This window comes from Coffea arabica, chromosome 11c, assembly GCF_036785885.1.
Source record: "Coffea arabica cultivar ET-39 chromosome 11c, Coffea Arabica ET-39 HiFi, whole genome shotgun sequence".
NCBI lineage: Eukaryota > Viridiplantae > Streptophyta > Magnoliopsida > Gentianales > Rubiaceae > Coffea > Coffea arabica.
This window is the reverse complement of record NC_092330.1, coordinates 41,444,867-41,464,880: the sequence shown is the minus strand read 5'-3', so window position 1 is coordinate 41,464,880 and position 20,014 is coordinate 41,444,867. Positions and strand designations below refer to the sequence as shown.

General features: G+C 34.5%; 1 protein-coding gene across 2 annotated transcripts; it reads right to left on the bottom strand.

The window, feature by feature from the left end:
* Nucleotides 1–820: 820 nt before the first annotated feature.
* LOC113717153 (UDP-glucose 6-dehydrogenase 5) lies at nt 821–5,013 on the bottom strand. 2 transcript variants are annotated; one of them, XM_027241822.2, is made up of 3 exons: nt 4,506–5,013; nt 4,272–4,332; nt 821–2,590 (listed from the first exon to the last, which is right to left on the bottom strand). In XM_027241822.2, exon 3 carries the CDS (start codon nt 2,567–2,569, stop codon nt 1,127–1,129), a length of 1,443 nt encoding a protein of 480 aa, XP_027097623.1. In that variant the 5' UTR covers nt 2,570–2,590; nt 4,272–4,332; nt 4,506–5,013; the 3' UTR covers nt 821–1,126. The 2 variants fall into 2 exon arrangements, with proteins under 2 accessions (XP_027097623.1, XP_071926925.1); XM_072070824.1 differs by lacking the exon at nt 4,272–4,332.
* Nucleotides 5,014–20,014: the final 15,001 nt, after the last annotated feature.

Genomic DNA, 20,014 nt, shown 5'->3' with positions numbered 1-20,014 from the left:
TATAGTTTACTGACAAAAGGAATTAGTTTTCCCCGTGGCCACATGATTAAAAAGGATTTGTATAGTCATTAACTATCTACGGAATGTTGTGTGAGACATGATGAATGTCCTCGTAGTTTGAGTGTCATTATAAAAAAATTTTCAATCTATAAATTTCTTTAAACCAATTTATAAACCAATTCCAATAGGACAACATTATTCGTTGTTCTCTGGTTATATACTAGCTCGTTTGGGTTTGATATGCATACATATCTGAAGGGGTAGTGTAATCACTCCAACCAAAATTTTAATGCGGTCCAAACCTACACCTAATATACACCAGCACCTGAAGAAGCCGGATAGCCATCATGGTTGGTCCAGGGAGCTTTAAAGGCTGAAAGCCTTCCTACGCAGGCGGGATTAAGTATCTATTATGTAGCTTGGGGAAGTTTTAACTCTATTTCTGCAAAAGTTCAGAGTTTTTATCTTCACCTCAACTTCAAGAAATACAAGTATATGATAATTATTCAACCTGAATTTTCTGCAACTCATTGCACGGTAAGTTGCTGACTGCCAAAACTGCAGAAGTTGGCTAGAGTAGAATTCCATGTTTTATCTTTTCCAATGTATATCGGGAATCAGGAAGCAATTATACACCTTGTACAACCCTCCAACATATTTACTCTAAGCAAGAACAGACAAGTCCCAATATACAGAACTCAGTGATTCATTTGTGCATATGACATATTAATGTGGCTGCATTCGCTGCAACCGTCCCGTCTGATAAACGAAACATAAAACAAATTCTTCATCAACGAACACCATAACTCTACTAGAAAAATGTCAATAACCTGGGTAGCGTTTTGATTCATACTTGGTAGCTAATAAGAAGAAGAGAACCTTCTAAATTTCCAATCTCGACATATGTTAAAAGACCTCATTACAAGAAAGGCACCCTATGAAGTCTAAATAGTTATTCGCCAAAAAGGAGCAACAGAAAAGAAGCTTCAGGCCTCTATTTTTGATTTTAGATATATCAAAAAGACTAAACACGCTACCGCTACCAACATACTTCTATGCCATCATATCCTCGTAAATCGCTGCAGGAAGTAACACCAATCAAAGGATACTCCAAAAGAGATACCTTTTACAGTACAGCAGGCATATCTTTTAGCCATTGGTCCAATGGCTTGCCAATGGAGTAAACAATGAATCCAATTTGTCGCAGCTTATCTGGATTTACAACATTCCGACCATCAAATACAAAGGCAGGTTTCTGCATGTTATCGTATATCTTCTGGAAATCAAGTGTTTTGAACTCATCCCACTCAGTTAGAAAGCAAATTCCATGAGCATCTTTGGATGCTTCATATGCATCCCAAGCAAAGGAAACTTGTTTGAGAGCAGTAGGACTGGCAGGTTTAAGCAGGACAGGATGCTCCCAATCAAACTTCACCATCGTAAGATCCTTCTGCATCTGATCTTGAGATACTTGAGGATCATAAATGCTCAGTTGAGCCTTGTCCACCAATAGGCCTCTACAGACATCAATTGCAGGCGTCTCCCGAGTATCTCCTGTATCTTTTTTAAAAGCAAAACCTAAAATTCCAATCTTCTTTCCTGAAACAGTATTGAACATCGACGAAACTATCCTGTTGACAAATCGGGCCTTCTGATAGTCATTGATCTTAATTACGTGCTTCCAGTAATTGGCCACCTCAGGAAGACCATTGCACTCACAAATATACACCAGGTTCAAAATATCCTTCTGGAAGCAAGAACCACCAAATCCCACACTGGCATTGAGAAACTTGGGACCAATTCTTGTATCCTTTCCAACAGCATGTGATACTTGGCTGACGTCTGCACCAGTTGCCTCACACAGAGCGGACATGGCATTAACTGAAGAAATTCTCTGTGCCAGGAAAGCATTAGCTGCAAGCTTGGACAGCTCTGCAGACCACAGATTTGAACAAATAATCCGTTCTTCAGGGACCCAATGTGCATAAACTTCTTTCAGTGTTTGAACAGCCTTAAGCCCTTCTGGGGTCTCTCGACCTCCAATGAGGACTCGGTCAGGATTAAAAAGGTCTTGTATTGCAGTTCCCTCAGCAAGAAATTCGGGGTTGGAAAGGATCTGGAAGTTAATTCCTTTACTGTTATGAGTCAAAATCTTTTCTATGGCCTCAGCAGTTTTGACAGGAACAGTTGATTTCTCAACCACAATCTTTGCTGACTTTGACACATCAGCAATCATACGAGCAGCACTTTCCCAGTAGGTGAGATCGGCAGCTTTTCCAGCTCCAAGACCTTGACTCTTGGTTGGGGTGTTAACTGAGACAAAGACAATATCAGCCTCAGCAACATGTTTCTCCACGTCATTACTAAAGAAGAGGTTTTTCCCTCTGCACTGCTTCACCACATCATCGAGACCTGGCTCATAAATTGGGAGATGGTCACTATTCCAAGCACTGATTCTTGGTTGAGAGATGTCAACCACAGCAACTTCAATTGACGGGCACTTGAGAGCAATCACAGCCATTGTGGGCCCTCCGACATAGCCGGCTCCAATGCAGCAAATTTTCACCATCTTCTTTGATTCTCCAAATACCTAAAACAAACATGTTCATGAATTAGAAAGAGCTAGAAAGGATCCCGATCAAAAGATAACAAAACACTTAGTACACAGGAAATTGAACTGGACAAAGAAGGACCATGGTACAACTTAAAATAGTTCCTGACGCACTTCAGACAATTCAAAAGCATCTGTAGACTAATCTAGTACCATACTAAAAATGTAGGACAGCCTAACTTTGCAAGGCACAGTGTAGGTCCGCCCAAAACTTTTTAAGTTCACAAAAAAGATTGACTTTCATCCTGTGGCAAAATTAAGGATTATATGTGTGTGTATGTATGAATATGTATACAAACACACACACACACACACACTAATGTTAGTTGTTTCAGGAAAGAATACTGCATTAAAAGACATAATATAGCCAAACCTTTGAAAAGGGCAAAAAGTTGATAAAGACATTATTTCCAGCGTCTTCCCCCCATTCCAAACAAAAACAAAAACAAAAACAAAAAAAAGAAGAAGGAAATAGAAAAATTTATGCCATAGGGGAAAAAAGTTTTAAACCGAAGAGAGCCATATCACAAAATTATCCAAAAGTAAAAATATGCTTCACATGAAAAGTTGATATTAGTCACTTTAAAATAACTCACAAAGATAATATTGAGTATATTGTTTAAATAGAGTTAACGGTTCTTGCTGGTGTTATAGGAAAAGAAGCTTCAAAGAAGCCTTGTCTTGTAAACCAATTCCATTAAATGTGTGTGAAAAGGAAAGATAAAAGGCAAAAGCCAGATCAGGATCCAGATTGTTGATCAATCACAATTTAGAAGCAAAAAGAAAAAGATCATGTTAAAATACAACATGTAAATCTACATACTGGTAAAATCAATTTGCCATTCATCGCATTTCATTGAATAATATGACCAGCTCAACTTCATCACCCAAATTTACAGTACACAAGGAATTTTTTACCATTCCTTTCCAAGTAAGGGAAATAATGGTAGGAAGTTCACAAAAATTATCCAACCAGTCAACCATGAATATATGGTCCACAGCATGCAATTTCGTTCCAAAGGCAGCCCAAGAACAACTACTTCTAGATGGAAACTATATAGAATTATTCAACTCAATCAACAGATTATAGGTTTACCTTAATTAGCAGCAATATCGCTGCTCAGATAGTGGTGGTATGAACACGCATCAGCGCTTTGAAGGAGAAGCATAAAATCTTCATACAATTAACATATTAGACCATACCCACCTTCAATTCTATCATCTCCTAACCACATTGTTTCAGTTATACTAACAGAGGAGGCCATGAAGAGTTGCAAATTTAGGCAACTAACAAAAAATTTGACAATTTTGAAATAGCCTTATAACCTTAATCGCCATGCCAAAAAGTTCACCAATCTATGGTTGACATTAGTCTAACATGTAAAGAACAAACTGTGCACAAAACACGAAAAGATAGATCTTTTCCCGAAAACCCAAAATTTAACAACAATTAATCTATTAATCGCCTCAATTACCAGCCAAAAAGCTCCAAGAGTTTACCAATTTACCCTGTTTTACCATGAAAAGTACAAATTCAGTAAGATAACACAAATGAATACCAATGCTGCAAACAACCCAGAATATAATCAACCACCAAGTAATATCAAAATCAAGAACTTAAGAGAAAAGATTAGATAGGAAAGGAGGATTAAGGAAAAACCTTATCAACCCTTTACGTGACAATTAGATGGTCACTCGGATGAAGAAAGGGGGGGAAATACCTGCATTATTGACGAAAAGGAATGCCTTATAAATCAGATTGCATGAAATGAAAGTCAAAATTTTTGAGGAACAAATTTGCATAACATCCAATAAACATATCAGTAAAGTGAATAAGAAGCCCCCAAAAAAAAAATTTTCACGATCAAGATCATAGTACTAGTATGAAACCGACCTTTGATTGGGTTGGTGAGAGATGGCTAGAAAGAGGAAGAGATCTGGGCGAGTATGAAAGAGACAAAAGATCTTCTTTTTTTTTTTCTAGTTAAGCCGCGGGACGCGGAATGAGGGAAATGAAGAGCGAGGAAGTATTATCAACCATAGGGAATCCTATTTATACGGAATCAAAAGGAGAGAGGAGTGGAAAATGGAGCAGGCTGCTATTCGATATCGTAACGGAGAAAAGGACTTCCTTATTCCCGATAACTAACAGAGCAACAGGTGGGATCATTGATGAGGGATTGGTACAGGCTGTAGTCTATCAGCAAAGGCCAGCATCCCTATCTGTACTCGGTCCGACTATAGAAGGACAGATACTTGGCGCTCCCTACCAAGGAAGGGAGAAACAGGGTCTAGAATCGATACACCATCGAACTTTTCAGACTATTCAACGCTAGCGCTAGTGGAATTTGGCAACTGGAAACATTTTAGTGTCGGTTTGGCGCACTTTTTCGGGGGAGGAACCAAACTGGTTTTAAGAGCCTGGCTTAGCAATCTAGTGTTTAGGTACACTCCATTTATTAATAAGTCTCCCCTTAAAACTATCGCAGATGCTAGGGGTGTGCAAAATCAAAAAATTCCGATTTACCGACCGAATTCGAATTGAATTCGGAATTTTCGAAATCGGAAATCGGAATCGAATTCGGATTTTCCGAATTCATATATTTCGAATTTGGTTCGAATTCGGTAATGGAGTTTTTCAAATCGGAATTTCCGATTTCGAATTCACAATTCGAAATCGGAATTCGAATTCCGATTTCGATTTCAAATTCGTTTTTAATATATAAATATATTTTTTTACATGTAATATATAATTAATACTATATAATATAATATAAAATTTATAAAATTTATATAATATAATATAATATAATATAAAATTTATATAATATTATATATTATTATAAATTTTATATTATATAATAATATATAAATTTTTCTGAATTCGGTGAAATCGGTGAAATCGGAATTTACCGAATTCCGAATTGAATTCGGTACGAATTCGAATTCGGAATTGGTGAATTCGAAATCGAATTCGGTCGAATTACCAGGTACCAAAATTTCGAAAAATTCCGAATTCAAACTTCCGAATTACCGAATTCGAATTCGATGCACACACCCTAGCAGATGCTTTTGGCAAGCTTTTTTTTTTGGCATGTAGACCTCCCTATAGATGAATGTCTTTAGTTTTTTAATAAATGAGGTGAAAACAATGAAAAGATGAAAAAAAAAATGCTCTACTACTATAGATGAATGTATTTATTTTTTTAATAAAAGAATTTTATAATTCATTTTCATGAATCTGGATTAATGACAGAAGATAATCAAGACTAATACGTAACAGAGATAACAAATACCCAATTCGAATGCATATTTTTATTAACCAACCTTTTTTGTTTGATAATTTGAATCATGAGAACGCGTATGATGCATGTTCATAAAAAGCCACATTGGTTTAAAACAAGCAGCTTTTGCTTTTGATTTTATAGAGGTACTTATTATTCATCTTCGCCTACATGGAGGAAAAATCTTTTACAACTTTCTATAGAACGTAACATTACTATATTATTTATTGTGACAAATAAACAGCAACAAAAAAAAAAATTCATTTTACGATAGAAACCCATAAACAACCCAGAATTTTCGTGTTGGATTTATGATTAGTTAACTGATAACCATTGACGACGTTCTCAAATTCTAGTGATCCACAATTCCTCTTCATCAACTTTCCAGGTTTACACAAGCCCCATGAGATGAAACGTGTATCTTTAACAGTAAGTGATTGAATTTGTTGATCCCTTTCCGACAACAAATATTTCTAATCAGCAAAGCAGAGGAACTTTTGCATTCAAATATCCATCCTCTGCAGCTAGCGGATGGTCTATCTGGTCAGTTTTAGTTCTTGGATTCTGCCTAACTTCAACGGCTGTTTAATCCCTGCAAGCCAAAACGCAACTGCTATTCCTTGTTAGTGCTTCAATGGCCATCATGGTATTGGCTTTTGCAAGTATGTTTGATCTAGTGCCAAATTCGTCCCATGCAAATTCCCAAACCACTATGTCTCAATCCCATGTTCTCATCTTGCTAGCCATCTTCAGTTTTCATGTGCTGCCGCTTCTGTGATGTATTGATCTAGTGCCAAATGCGAGTGGTATGCGTGAAATTTCATTGAGAATTTCATAGGTTTCAGTTTCGAGAAGTATGAAGCGAGTGATAAGCTAGTGGAGTTCATACAAAACATCCAAAGCTATTAACTCAGACGTTGCAGAGCGATTATATGGGTGCCATTTTTTTTTGATAATATTTTCCAATTATTTCTTGCAGGGGGGAGAGGAATGGTCAAGTAGTAGTTTTAGACCAGCCTGCATGCCTCGGCATTTCAGCAAATCCCATCGGGAAAAACAGTTCTGGTACTGTTCTAAGACATAGAAAAAAAATTACAAAATTACAAAAAGAACTGTTCTGGTACCGCTAAATTAATTTCATAATTCTTGTTATCTGTCAGAATCCAATTCAAGGTTTAGAATAATTGTTGGATCACTAAACCATTTGGCAGGTGGGAGTTTATGGAACTAAAGCGTTTAGAATAGATGCCATATCTTTTATAATAGCATATCTAAAACAACAGACAGGAGGTCGCAAAAAAAAAAAAAAAAAACTGTCTCTGGATCCTTATAATAATCACCAATGCTTGCCATTTGGCGAAGTCTGGACTAATGGGACCGACGACTGGCTCAGTGGCTAGTGGTCAAATTCTTCAGATGTTGCGAGGCTGTAATTACCCGGTTGGTTGGGACTCGAAAATAGACGGGATCAAAGTAGCAGCTCATTTTCGAATTTAGGAGCACATTCTTCTTGTTGTCGGTCCGACCAAAATATTAACAAGAATAAGAGTAAGATTAACGGTCAGGACCAAGGTTTTTTCTTTTCTTTTTTTTTTTTCTTAAATGAAAGGAAGAAAGAGATGGCTCCGGTCTCATAAACCTATGAGAACCCCAAGTCTAAAAGTGAAGCTCCAAGATTTTAGTGAGGATCAAATGACTCTTTTTGTTTTCATCTGTTTAATGCAAAAAGTTGAAGACTGCAGGAATGAATAACGGGTTCAAATTTCTGGTTTTGATGAAAAAGGTCTCTCGAAAACAAAGACAAAAAGTGCTCCTCCTTGTCTTGAGCATCAACCAAATTTCATGCTGTTTAAGTATACAAACTTATAAAAGCCCCGCTGGTTGTTAGTCAACGGTCCTAGTCGTTCGCACGATGTGAATTAATCAACAAGTTATTCGGCTTGGCCTCGGAAATAATTTAGTCAAAGATTACTTGATAAGGTAATCGAGTTTTGAGCTATTTGATAAGGTAATCGAATTGAGTCTGAATAATAATAATCAAAACTCATGTTTTCATCAAACCTTATCGAGTAGTGTATTTATACTATAATTTTTAATTATTTATTATAAAATTATGAAATTTACTAAAAAAATCAAGCTTCAAAACTCAATTGAATTTGATTAAACTTGATTGAGCTCGACTAAAGTCAATTGAATTCAATTTGGTTGAATCCTCGTTTGGAATGTGAGTTTTTTGGGTGTTTGTCTAAAACTTTACTGTAGCTTACTGTAGAAGTTTTTAAAAAAATTCTTGAAGTGTGTTTTTTTTTTAATATTTTGAAGTATATAATTTAAAAACTTTGAAAAGTTTTTTGAAATTACTGTAGCTAAAATTTTTAAAAAACTTGTAGCAGATAAACTTGGCAAAAAACTTGGCTTCCAAACAAAGTTTGAGTTCGAATAAGGTAAAATAAGTCCAAACTCAACTTTGAAGAATTCGATGAGTTTAAACTCAAATATTTTTATTCGAGTAGATTTCAAGTAGTGCACTATTCGAGATCTACTCGACTCAATAGTAGCCCTAATTAGAGCTGAATTTTTCCTTCTTTTTTTTTATTTTAAGAAGAGTTATTTTTTTTTTATTTTAAGAAGAGTTATGAGCAAAGTGTAATACTTGGAAGAGGCATTTTGCAATTAAATTTTTTTCTATTGGGGTCTCTGGATTTCTTTGGTAAATAGACATTTTTCTGACTCTTTTAACATTGATCGAAGGCAATGGAGATAGAATTTGAAGACAGGAACAGTACTGCATCAATTAAGAAAAACCGTCGCATATTAGCTGCTGAAAATACAGCCAACTGGCCTCTTCATCAAGCCATGAATTCTACAAGCTCTTGTACCTAAACCCATTTCGCCGTATAAGTGGACTTACAAGTTCTGATAAATAAAAGAGTAATAAACTTGTAAACTTGTTTTCAATATATATTAGAAGTAATAAACAAGTTATTAGTGAAAAAATGAAGCCTCATTCAAAACAAAATGTAAAATCAATTACTATTCTTATGCAAAAAGTTCAAAGTCAAAGGTTAATTTTGTACCTATGAGTACTATTTTACCCACCCCATTCATAACTTGAATCATCAAACCAACCCAACGCAATTATTAAGCTAACATTTATCACCTAAATTGGGAGTGGGTTGTTTCACCCTAGATAGGGATTTAAATGAATCAAATCGAGTCGAGTTTTGGTCTAGTCATATCGAGTCTTGACTTAATTTTATCAAACTCAAATTCAATGAATTCTCAATGTAAAACTCAAACTCGATGTCAAACTTAAATTTGAGCCAAGTCGAGCTCAAGTTCAAGCTTGAATTTGAGTCAAGTCAATCTTGAGCTCAAATTTAAGAAATAAAAAATAATTATTTTATTTTTCAAAATAAATGAAATAATTTTTTCTTAACAAATAATAAAATATTAGGAACATATATGTAATTTTATTATTAATATATATATAATCGAATCGGTTAGCAAACTAAAGAGTTGAGTATCTTTGAATTTAAGTTCGATCTCGAACTCAACTTGGTCAGTTCGTACTCTACTCAATCTACTCACGATCAACTCGTGAGTGACTCAACTCGTATGTAGCCCTAGTCCTAGGCATATAGTGTTAGAAAATACTACTAAAACTAAGTAAAACTAGAATATGGCTTTGACGCGAATAGATTCACTTTTCTGGAAATTAATTTGTCCCCACTATTTGCTATCGGGTTTGTGACAACTCTCTCTAGGAATTACAAAGCCAAATTTAGAACTTCTTTATAGCAATATAAAGAAATTCTCTGAAGAACATTTAGAGAATTTTTGTTTTGACTAGAAGAAGAAGAATGAAAGAAATAATGGAAAAAGTTATAGTATAGCAAATGAGGTCTACAACTTTTATTTATAATAATAATTTAGACAACTCTTAAAGAAGATGTGTCTCTTTAGATATATACACTCTTATATGCATATACATTTTCATGAACAGGCATCTCTTAATGAATAGGTAACTCTTTGTCAATAGATACCATTTATTAAATAGACATCTTTTGAATAACAAGCACCTCTTAATCAATGAATATCTTTTATCAACAGGTGCATTTTAATATATCACTTTTCATTCTCCTCTAACTTCCACGAAATACATCAATAACTATATCCAACATATAGTACAAGGGAAAAAAATTGGTAATGGATTGTTTCATCCCAGCCATACAGTACAAGGGGAAAAAAAAAAAAGAAATGCTGGGAATGTAGCTGTGTTATCAGATTTCTTGCTGTGGGCACTAAAATATACTAAGTTGAAAAAAGACAAAACCTTAGTGCAAAAAGCCTAAAAAGGCATCCAGTTGAAATCTACTACCTCGTTCTTGCATCCGCGCGTTGCATCACTCACTGTCACCCAAGTCGCATCATTAAATATCACGTACAGCTTTCTCTTTTTTATTTCACCAAAAATATGCAAAGCTCAAACTTACACAAAGGCCACAAACACGTTTGAACCCAAAATGGTAGCAACACCAAAACACCAAGTTATGATCTTTATATATATGTATATATTATTTTAATAGTAAAGTTATATATATTCTTAATATTTTTATAATCTATTAAGAAAAAATGACTATTTTATTTAATTTTTAAATTCGAGCATGGTTGAATTCGAATTCAACTAGACTTGAATTTGAGGTCGAGTTTGAGCTCGATTGAAAGCACCTTGTATTCGAGTTTGGTAAAATAGAGTCGAGTTCGAATCGATTAGATTAAAATTTAACTCGATTTGATTGATTTTTAACCTCAATTAAGACTCAAAATAGACTGGATCAAAGTAAATAATTTTTGAATGTAGAGAGCACATCTTTCTTGTTGTTAGTCTTACCAAATTTAACAAGAATAAGAGTAAGACTAACGATAAGAAATAATGTTTTTTCCATTTTTTTCTTTTTTTTTTTAATGAAAGGAAGAAAGAAAAACACAGGTCTTATAAACCTATGGTGACCTCCAAAGACTAAAAGTGAAGCTCTAAAATTTTGGTAAGTGTCAAAACTTTATTTTTAAACTCAGACCGGACCGACCGATCGAACCGGAAACCGGCCATTTGTTCGGTCCGAGTTAACCCTAAAAATGGGAAAATTCAAAACTCGGTCAAATCAAGTAAAAAATCAGGTTTGGCCGGAAAAATAAGAATCGTGTCAGTTTTTTTTTTTATACTTTTTTTGAAAGGTTAAAATATTTTTAATATTATGTTTTACCCCCTAGGTTGTTAAAAATTATTAATATGCCTCAAATATTTCATACTTTATAAATGTTGTCTTAAAGTTTGGTGTTATTTTTCAATTAAATCCATAATTTTAATTCTAAACTTATTAATGCTCATTAAATAATATAAATTGCTACTTGATTGTTCTAATTTCTTTATATTTTCTTGTTAAATATATTTGAAATATCAAATATATATGAATATACCTTTATTAATATTAACATGTTATTAGATATTTTACATATAATATTTTAATTTTTAAATAATTTTTATTTATAACGTTATCCGGTTCAACCCTGATCAAATCCGATTGAACTCATTGACCCCTGAACTCGACCGAGTCGATACCCGGTCCGGTTCTAAAAATATAATGGCAAAGGGCTTCTTTTTTCATCTGTTTGGTGCAAAAAGTTGAAGACTGTAGGAATGAATAAAGGGTTCAAATCTCTGGTTCTGATGGAAAGGGTTTCTCGCAAACAAAGACAAAATAGTCCTCCTCCACATTCCATCTCATCTGGAGCTCAAGTTTTTTCTTTTTTTCTTTTTTTCTTTTTTGAGAAGAGTTATGCATAAAGTGTAATACTTGAAGGAGGCATTTTGTAATTAATTTTTTTTTTGTTATTAGGGGGGAAAGAGGGGTTTGAATTTCTTTGGTAAACAACCAAAAAGATACGCTGACCAAAGACAACAGAGATGAAATTTGAAGACAGCAACAGTACTGCATCAAATGGAGAAAAAAATCGCTGCACCCTGAAAATACAGCCAGCTAGCCTCTTCATGTAACCATTTCACTGGAATAATTCTACAAGAGTTTGTTCCCAAGCCCATTTGGCCATATCACTGGACTTACGCATTCAGTAAAGAGTAAACAAGTTACTATTAGTGAAAAAAAAAAGAAGTCTCATGCAAAACAAAATATAAAATCTTATTCGAATGCAAAAAGTTCAAAGTCAAAGGTTAATTTTGTACCCAAATAGTAGTAAACCAATACTATTTTACCCATCCCATTCCTAACCTGAATCATCAAACCAGCCCAACCTAATTATTAAGCTAACATTTATCACCTAATTTGGGAGTGGGTTGTTTCATCCCGGCCATACAATATAAGGGGAAAAAAGAAAAGAAATACTGAGAATGTTAGAGTATCAGATTTCTTGCTTAGGAAGCTTATAACTATATATGTTTAGAAATGACAAAACCTTCAGTGCATAAGGAGTGAAATGCCATCTAGAGTCCAAACTCACTAAACCCATTTTGGTGTCTCTGCAGTCTACACTCTATCAAATTTCACGTGCTACGTATAACTTTATCTTTGTTGTTTCACCAAAAATATGCAAAACTCAAAACTTGCATACAGGCCACACACACGTTCAAACCCAAGATGGCACCAAGTTTATTTTTTTTAACACAACGAAAAATTGATGTTAGGTTTAAAAAAATCAAAAGTTTGGTTAGTAATAGTATATACAAGCCACCATTTCTCATGTTTGTTGTGACATCTCATGTAATGATTATATAAGTCGAAAGTATTATCCCTTGAAAATAAACTACAAACACATCAGTAATACCAATAAGAAAAACCATTTATACACATAATAAACATGCAAACTTATCACATAGAATTATGATGCTTAAAAAACCTTAAACAAAAAATTTAATAGTTTTTGTGCTTGCTTCTGTTCTTCATAGAAAAGCGCACACACAAAGAGTACACTGAATGAGTGGGTAATTGTTTTGAAGGATAGGAATATCAAATGCTCGTATAAACTTAGAGAATGTTATCAAAGAGAGAAATAAGAGATAGACAATAGAAAGAAAAAGAAAGAGAAAAACAACTAGTATCAAGAAAGAGAGAAGAACAAAAGAGTCTAGAAAGAGCAAAAGAAGGAAATGAGCGAAAAAGAATAGGGTACGTAATTGTGTTAGTTGTTTTCCCTTTTTCTTTATTTTAGACATAGAGTGCGTTTGATAAAATTGAAATTTAAAATCTGAAGTTTGAATTCATTAAGTTATTGAATTGTTAAATATTAAATCAAATACATTTGAATGTATATCACATTCAGTGATAAGTGAATAGCTAATCACTTATTTTTTAGAACAAGTTTTGTTTAGAAAATTCAGTACCACTTAATAAATTCATATGTTCAATTTTTTGTTATCAAATGCATCTGAACATATTAAGATTTGAATCCATTAAATTTAAGTGTTGAATTAAATTAATAAATAGGGCCTTAGTCTCAATTGGCACCGAAAAAATCACTGCCAACCATTTTCTAAAGACAGAAAGATCATTTTATTTTTTACTTTTTTAAGACCCTCACACCCTCCAATGTCTTATCTAATTGCAACTCTACCCCATATGTGCCTTGATTTGGATTTTGCTATTTCTTTTTTTTCTTTTTTTTTTAAATTTTTCTAGAAATCTTTAGAAATAAAAAAAACATTTGTTACATTTTTATGAGTAAATTTTATATACACTATCAGTGTGTACACTATTATGGTTAGATGGATAACATATGATCAAATTTTGCAGATGTGTTATATATCTAATGGTAATGGTGTATTGATTGACAATATATATAAGATTAATCCCATTTTTATTTCCTTTTTTCTAGTATGTTTCAACTTGTTTTGGATTTTCTTTGTAGCAGACAAGAGATTTAAAAAATTTGTAGAGGATGCTACTGAGAAGCCCATGATTGGACAAACTGGTAGAGGCTTTTTCGGCAACAAATGATTTAAGAAGAATATTTTTACATGAGAAAGCCTTATGTGAACTTAACCATCTTGACAACTGCTATTAGAAGCCTGCTAGTTGCATTCTTGTCATACTTGGACTCTGCAAAATAGGGAGAATTATTGGAATGGATTGAGCAACAAACAAAACAATTCCATGAACATGCGTGCTTGCTTGGTGAGATTCAAGCTGACATTGCAATTGAGAATCGACATGAAAAAGTGTGTGATTTAAGAGAGAAGAAAAAAAGAGTTTGGGAAAAGCGAAAGAAGAAAATGGTACGTAGTTGTGTTGATTGTTTTCCTTTTTTTCTTTATTTTTAGGCTTATTCTCAATTGTTACCAAAAAATCATCGCCAGCTATCTTCTAAAGATGGAAATATCATTTTATTTTTAGCTTTTTTAAGATCCCAACACCCTCCAATATCTTATCTAATTTCAACTCTACCCTATTTGTGCCTGGATTTGGATTTTGATATTTCTTTCTTTTTTTCTTTTTTTAAGAAATATTCAAAAATAAAAAAACATTTGTTACATTTTATTTCCTTTTTCTGGGTATGTTTCAACTAGTTTTGGATTTTCTTTGTAGCAAACGAGGAATTTAAAAAAATTTGCAGAGGATGCTAGTAAGGAACCCACGATTGGACAAACTAGTTGAGGTTGATTCGACAGCAAATGGTTTATGAAGAATATTCTTAACATTAGAAAACCTTATATGAACTTAACCATCTTGACAACTGTTGTTGGTGATTTTTAACATTAGAAAACCTTATATGAACTTAACCATCTTGATAACTGTTGTTGGTGATTTTTAACATTAGAAAACCTTATATGAACTTAACCATTCTGGCGTCCCTGCAGCTGCACACAAGCCACAGACACGTAGACACGTTAACCTGCGCACAGGCCATAGACAGTATACACAGACACTTTTCAAACCCAAGATGGTAGGAATGCCGGGTCGATATACTAGAAATGATATCTTGGAACGGATGTAAAGCTAAACAAATTGCTCTGCTGCAAGAATCGAAGAACAACAGATTCTGCGAAGAGTGAAAGAAAGATGAGTGAAGAAGAAAACGGTACCGGAATGAGCCGACGGTCTTCTGAAAACAAAAAGATTGCTTTATTTTGAACTTTTTTAAGATCCAACACCCTTTCTTAAAAATCTTTAAAATAAAAAAATTTCCTTTTTCCCAATGTGTTTCAACTTATTTTCATTTTTTTTAGAGGATAATGGATTTAAACGATTTGTACGCGATGCTAGCGAGCAACCAACAATGGGACAAAGTGGTGGAGGATTGTTCAAGAAGAATATTCTTAATTTGAGAAAGCCTTTCATGAACTTAGTCACATCGACAACTGCTATATGAGGTTTATTAGTTGCTTTCTTGTCATATTTGGGTTCTGCAACACAGGGAGAATCGTTGGAACGGATTGAACGAAAAATAAGCCGATTCCATGAAGATATGTGCTTGCTTAGTCAGATTCAAGTTGAGATTGCTATTGAGAATCAACACGGAAAAATGTATGATTTGGCTCTCAAAGAAAGAATTCAAGCCAAGATCGAGGAAGGAGAATTGGAAGTACGGAAGAAGGAAATGAGTGAGGAAATTGATATGGAGAAGATTAGGGTTTTCTGTGAAGACTTTGGACATCACTATGACCGAGAAATGGTACGTGGTTTCCTTTTCTTCACTGTTTTCTTTTTTTCATGAGAGCTGCTCTTGTCTCATCGTCTTATTTAATTCAATGATTTTGTTGCATTAGAGCTAGTGTCCAGAGCTGGATACCAGCATTATCGAGGATGATAGTGCTGCTCCAGACACTGAGAATAAGGGTGATGAGCGTGATGAGGAGGATTCTGTTGCAAATGGATTTGGGGACTTCATATTTGCATTTTGTTAGGATTTTAGTTAAATTTTATTATATTATTAGATAGTTATTATGTATTACTTATCTTAGACAGAAAGTGGAGATGATGGATCCTGTGGCGACTTAAATATTTCGACATCGGCAATGCCAAGATGGCGTATTTGCTTTGGCTTTAAAATTTCTTGTAGTGTTGCCTTGGGAACCACTATCAAATGCCTTCTCCTTAATGTTTCGCATAAACTGCTACTGCCCTTTTTTTTTTTGGCCACCAAGTCAGTCCTCTTTTACTGTATATGTAATGTTGCGAATCCCAATATCCGATATTCTAGTGTTTTGCATCAGTTAATTTCTCAAGTTGTAAGATCAGAATTATTACACTTCATATATTAGTCATTTCTTGAATTGTGACTTAATCTCGCTTGTTTCTTGCCAACCTAACTAGAACTTGAAGACTATTTGCCTAGCATTCCAACATGCGTATATGAATTCTAGGTTATGTAGGATTGCTGTTTCCTTTTTACTTGATGAATTAGTCTTCGTCTTCATAGGTCAAAGGTGATCCCTTCTCTTAATTTAAGCTCTTACTATTTATTTTGTTTGGAAAGCTTAGAGAAGCTGAACTTAAGATCTTAAGGGTGTGTTTGGATTGCCATTTTTTGCTAGAAAATTGCATCGTTTTTCGTGATTATATTTTTCTATTACTTTTTTCTCTCACACGTATCAAATCGCTATAGTAATTTTTTCATGGAAAGTGACGAAAAATGCAATCCAAAAGGGGCCTAAATTTCCAACCATTTGCAACACAAAAGTAGCTCTTACCATTTGATTTCAGTCGTTATTTTAGGCTGCCATGCGAATTTCCTTGACTTTACTGGGAATTTTGTTGACTCTACCCTAACGTCAACAGGTGACCAGTGTTTTGAAAATCGGACCGGACGGGCCGGTTGGATCGCGAACCAGCCATGACTCCGGTCCGGTTCTATGCTATAGTTGACCAGGTTAGAAAACCGGTTAAACCGTGGAAACCACCGGCGGTTTCCGGTTTTCGAGATTTTCCTTTTTTTTTTTTTTTACGTTTTGCAAAATGCAGCTATCAAGATTCGAACTCAAGACCTTTGTAATAAAAGACCAATGTAATAACCATTGCACCATCACATCTTATTGATTTTGTTTTGATAACTTATTTATATAAAACAAAAACTCATATTTTTTTTTCATTTTTTTTACAAAATCTAATCATCTCATGGCTCTTTCTTTTTAATCTTCAACACACACACTCTCTCTCTCTCTCTCTCCTCTTTTTTTTGTCACTCTCTTTTTAATCAAACCACTTTATTTTTAATTTATTGATGTTTTCTTCCATCTTTTAATTTTATTTTTGTCCATTAAATTGAAAAAGGTTAAAAAAGAATTATTTTTCTTTAACCCAAATTATTTAATGCCACAACCACTCACTTTTATCTCATTTTTTATTTCTTATCAAGTTTGCATTTTTATTTTCGATTCTCTTGACTTCTTTCGAATTCCAAAATTCCTTTTTTAAATTGCAATCTCTAAATCCCAAAACGTAAATTAAAATTTTAGTTCACAAAATCTAAATTCTCATAGACATGAATTTTGTATAATTTTAAAATATTATGATATTTTTGGGTTAGATCTAAGATTTTTTTGTTAGATATAATTGAAATTGAAATGAAATTTATTTGTTTTAACTTATAATTTAAAATTTTTATTTTTAAAAAATCAAGTTATTCAAAAATAGTAAACTTTTCATCATGTAATGTATTAAATTAGTCCATTACATGTCTTATTTTGTGCATAAATATTTATATAAATTATTTTTTTTTAAATTCATTGAATCGAGGTTGAACCGGTCCGACCGGTTGAACCTCGACTTTTTCACGTCACTGGTTCAATTAACGGTCCGATTTTTAAAACATTGCAGGTGACATCTGATGGGTCAAATCACTTTTCAACGATTGACATCAATATAGTGCTGTAATTGCTTTTGGTGACGAAGCTTATATCAGAACCACTCCATCAATTTTTGGTTTGACTGTAAGTTAATTTTCAGGCTTTTGTCTTAATTTGGGGAATGAAATCGAGCTTTACAATCATATATATCAGGGGGAGGGGCAGAGAAGAGAAAAGAATGAATTATTCTTGAGTATGGCATTAGTAATACGTCAATTGATGATTGGATAGGAGTCTTCTCTCCTGCCAATTTCAGGTATAAGAAGAAGTTTGCTTCTTGTGAACTAAATTCAACGTCCTTCTATGATAGCAGTAGCACCTCTTCTTCTATAGTGTTACCCTGCCGAATCTTTGAGTCAGCTCTTGCTGGCAAGTGCTTATTATTCTATGAGCAAAATGTCTATTGATATTCGTGGCATCTCGTAACTAATTAGTTAACATATATCTTTATGATATGCTTATGGCATGAAATGATGATGCTTAGATGACTGTCACATGGACAAGTGGTTAGGGACTTGATGAAGCAGAACCTTTCTTTTGTAGAATGGGGTCTGCAAGGAGAAGCTTTCTAGTCTAGCAGTTACATTTGACTTTTGACCATAACACCAGGTGTGGAGCAATATTACACTACTCCAGATTACTTATGACCTATGTACTAAATATAAATAATCGTTCTTGATATCAGCTAAATAAATCATTTTTTTAGTATATATGCCAACGCCAGCCTGTAATTAGGACATGGTGTACTTAATTTAATCTAGATGAAATCAAGCGCGCAAGCGCACATGCACGATCAAAATTACCCCAGTATTGGTTACTTCCATCTTCATGTACACAATAATCTATAGCTTGCTCATGCATTTATGTGTGACAAAAAGCATCAATAGCTAAGTTTTTCTACATCAGTCATCTGCAGCTGTTTGAAGCTATTGCAGAAATATACCACCATGCATGCATGGTTCGAAGTCTCGGCCGAGACCGAGACGACTCGGCCGAGTCGTCACCGTCTCGGCCCCTACCGATACGATACCGTGACGAAACGATACCGAGATACTTGACTCGCCGAGAAATCGGCCGAGACGTCACCGCTATGGATTGACTCGGCCGAGTCACACCGAATCACTCCGAGTTATCCCGAGTCAAGACGAGAAATCAGTCAAGTTATACCGTGACGGATTGACCCGGTCATTTCTTTTGCTATTTTTTATTATTTTTGTTTAGCATACTATTTTTATATTATTAACAATTTTTAGAATATTAAATACTTTAAAATTTACGTCTCACCGAAACCGCGACCGATATGCCGAGACCGATGTGGAACGTTCCAGGCCGCGACCGTGACCGCGACCGCGACCGCGACTTTGAACCATGCATGCATGCTGATCTTGAGTTGGATAGGATTTTCTAACACCGTTCCGGCGTTAACCTGCGCACTAACACCATTCTGGCGTCCCTGCAGCTGCACACAGGCCACAGACACGTAGACACGTTAACCTGCGCACAGGCAATAGACAGTGTACACAAACACTTTTCAAACCCAAGATGGTAGGAATGCCGGGTCGATGTATTAGAAATGATATCTTGGAACGGATGTAAAGCTAAACAAAACTTTAAAAGGTTTTATTGACCGTTAGACCCATGAGAAATATTGTGAAAAGTTGTGTGACAGGCAGGCCACCAAAGTTGCCCCTCCATTGTTTGGAAGTTCTTCTCCAATTTTCACTTTTCAGGCATTTCAAGGATGTTATTATTCAATTGTTATCTATTGTATTGCAGTGGTGAACATGGTAATGCCATGCCGGAAGAAGTAAAATTTGTCTTCCATTTTTTTGAGGGTATAGGGACAAGTTAACGCCCTACTGACAGGGAAAATTAAGCAACTTTGAGCGCCTGATTAGCTATTTGTACGCTAGGATGTAGGTTACAAGCAATTAGGGAAAATGTAGGATTATATAAATTCTGAAAGCTAGAAAAATTCCAGCATTAACTATGAGTGTAGCTCAATTTAATTAATGCAGCGCAATAAAATCTTCTGAATGTCTTTAAAAAAGACAAACACAACAACGGGCAAGACGGGGAAGCCCTTAAACAAGAGTTCTTGGATTATTGTAAGGTACTAAATTTTTGCAGTTTTTCTGAATCTTTATTTCTAGATTATACGGTTGATTCCTTCTATATTTTAATGATGATTCTTGTATCCTCCTCCTCCTTCGGACTATGGCTTCTATATTTTAAGATGTAGAAGCCCTTCAAAAGGAA

Excerpts from the sequence above, each read along its gene's own strand:
- LOC113717153 (XM_027241822.2), bottom strand. The coding sequence starts at position 2,569 with ATGGTGAAAATTTGCTGCATTGGAGCCGGCTATGTCGGAGGGCCCACA.